Source organism: Pistacia vera, unplaced genomic scaffold (genome assembly GCF_008641045.1).
Source record: "Pistacia vera cultivar Batoury unplaced genomic scaffold, PisVer_v2 Contig778, whole genome shotgun sequence".
Taxonomy (NCBI): domain Eukaryota; kingdom Viridiplantae; phylum Streptophyta; class Magnoliopsida; order Sapindales; family Anacardiaceae; genus Pistacia; species Pistacia vera.
This window is the reverse complement of record NW_022196643.1, coordinates 321,131-322,838: the sequence shown is the minus strand read 5'-3', so window position 1 is coordinate 322,838 and position 1,708 is coordinate 321,131. Positions and strand designations below refer to the sequence as shown.

Below are 1,708 nucleotides of genomic sequence, written 5' to 3'. Positions count from 1 at the left end.
ACACAAAAGCTCAAAACACACCAGCTACACAGCAGCTCTAAGGAAAATCACACAATAGCTCAAACACACCAGCTATCTCAACAGCTCTAATACACTTCAGCTCCAAGAAAAACCACACAATAGCTCAAAACACACCAGCTACACAGCAGCTGTAAGGGAAACCACACAATAGCTCAAACACACCAGCTATCTCAACAGCTCTAATACACTTCAGCTCCAAGAAAAACCACACAATAGCTCAAAACACACCAGCTACACAGCAGCTGTAAGGGAAAGCACACAATAGCTCAAACACACCAGCTATCTCAACAACTCTAATACACTGTAGCTTCCAAGAAAAAGAACCACACAATAGCTACAATAGTTCAAGTACATTAGTTACACAGTAGCTCTAATACACTACTGCTCTAAGGAAGACCACATAGCAAGCTTAACACACCAGCCACACAATTTCATCAACATCATGTTTTAAATTCATCAGCTTAGCAACCAATTCAACTCTAATCAACCCATCAGCTCTGTAACTCTTCTTCAAGTAAAGAAGGCAACACCGTCAATTTCTCTTTAAGAATATGAAACCTATGTGCTGCAAGTGCCTTGGTTAGAACATCAGCAACTTGATATTCCGAAGGCACATATTGGACTGACAGACTTTTTTCAGCAGCCAGCTCCCTCACATAATGCACATCAATTTCGATGTGCTTTGTTCTAGCATGAAACATCGGATTGGAGGACAAGGCCCCTGCACTCATATTGTCACACCAAAGAGTGGGGACAGAATTGATTGTTATTCCATGTTCTTGAAACAAGTTATGGATCCAGACCAATTCAGTCGCTGCCTCACTAAGAGCCCTATATTTAGCCTCTGTTGAAGACAATGCAACCACCTTTTGTTTCCTAGAACACCATTGAACTAGGTTACCCCTAAGGAAGATACTGTACCCTATAGTGGATCTTCTATCACCTAAGTCAGTAGCCCAATCTGCATTAGCATATCCCTCTAACTGAAAGTGTTGTTGTTTCTTAAAGAATAAACCATGTTGGATTGTCCCTTTAATATACCGGAGAACCCTCTTACAGGCTGTCCAATGATTGGTGGTAGGGTGCTGAAGAACTTGGGTCAATCTATTGACAGCAAAGGCCAAATCAGGCCTTGACAATGTTAGATACTGCAGGCCACCTATAAGGCTTCTATAGAGTGAGGGTTGGTCAAAAGGATCATTATCTTCTTTTAGAAGTCTTGTGCCTGTTGCCATAGGAGTATTACAAGGTTTGCATTTCGAGAGACCAGCTTTGATTAGAAGATCTTGCGCATATTTGGCTTGAGTAAGTAACCTTGTTCCTATGAACTTCAAAGCCTAAGAAATAGCTAAGAGCTCCTAAAGTTTTTAGTGCAAACTTGTTGTTCAGGTCAATAACAACTTGCTTGATGAGGGTAGAATCATTCCCCGTGAGGAGAATGTCATCTACATAAACCAACAAGTAAAGGACTTAATTTCCCTTCTTAAAGAAAAATAGGCTAGTGTCAGATACGTTGTTGTGAAATCCCCACTCAATGAGGGCAGTTTTCAATTTATCAAACTAGGCCCTTGGGGCCTGTGTTTAGCTATATAAAGCTTTAGACAATTTACACAAATGTTTGGGGTACTGTTGATCAATAAAGCCCTCAGGTTGTAACATAAACACTATCTCTGTAAGCTCTCCATTC

The 1,708-nt window shown here is 40.7% G+C and overlaps 1 protein-coding gene across 1 annotated transcript; it reads right to left on the bottom strand.

Moving 5' to 3' along the window:
* Positions 1-512: 512 nt before the first annotated feature.
* LOC116116496 (secreted RxLR effector protein 161-like) lies at positions 513-1,256 on the bottom strand. Its single transcript, XM_031402561.1, has one exon. It carries the CDS (start codon positions 1,254-1,256, stop codon positions 513-515), a length of 744 nt encoding a protein of 247 aa, XP_031258421.1.
* Positions 1,257-1,708: the final 452 nt, after the last annotated feature.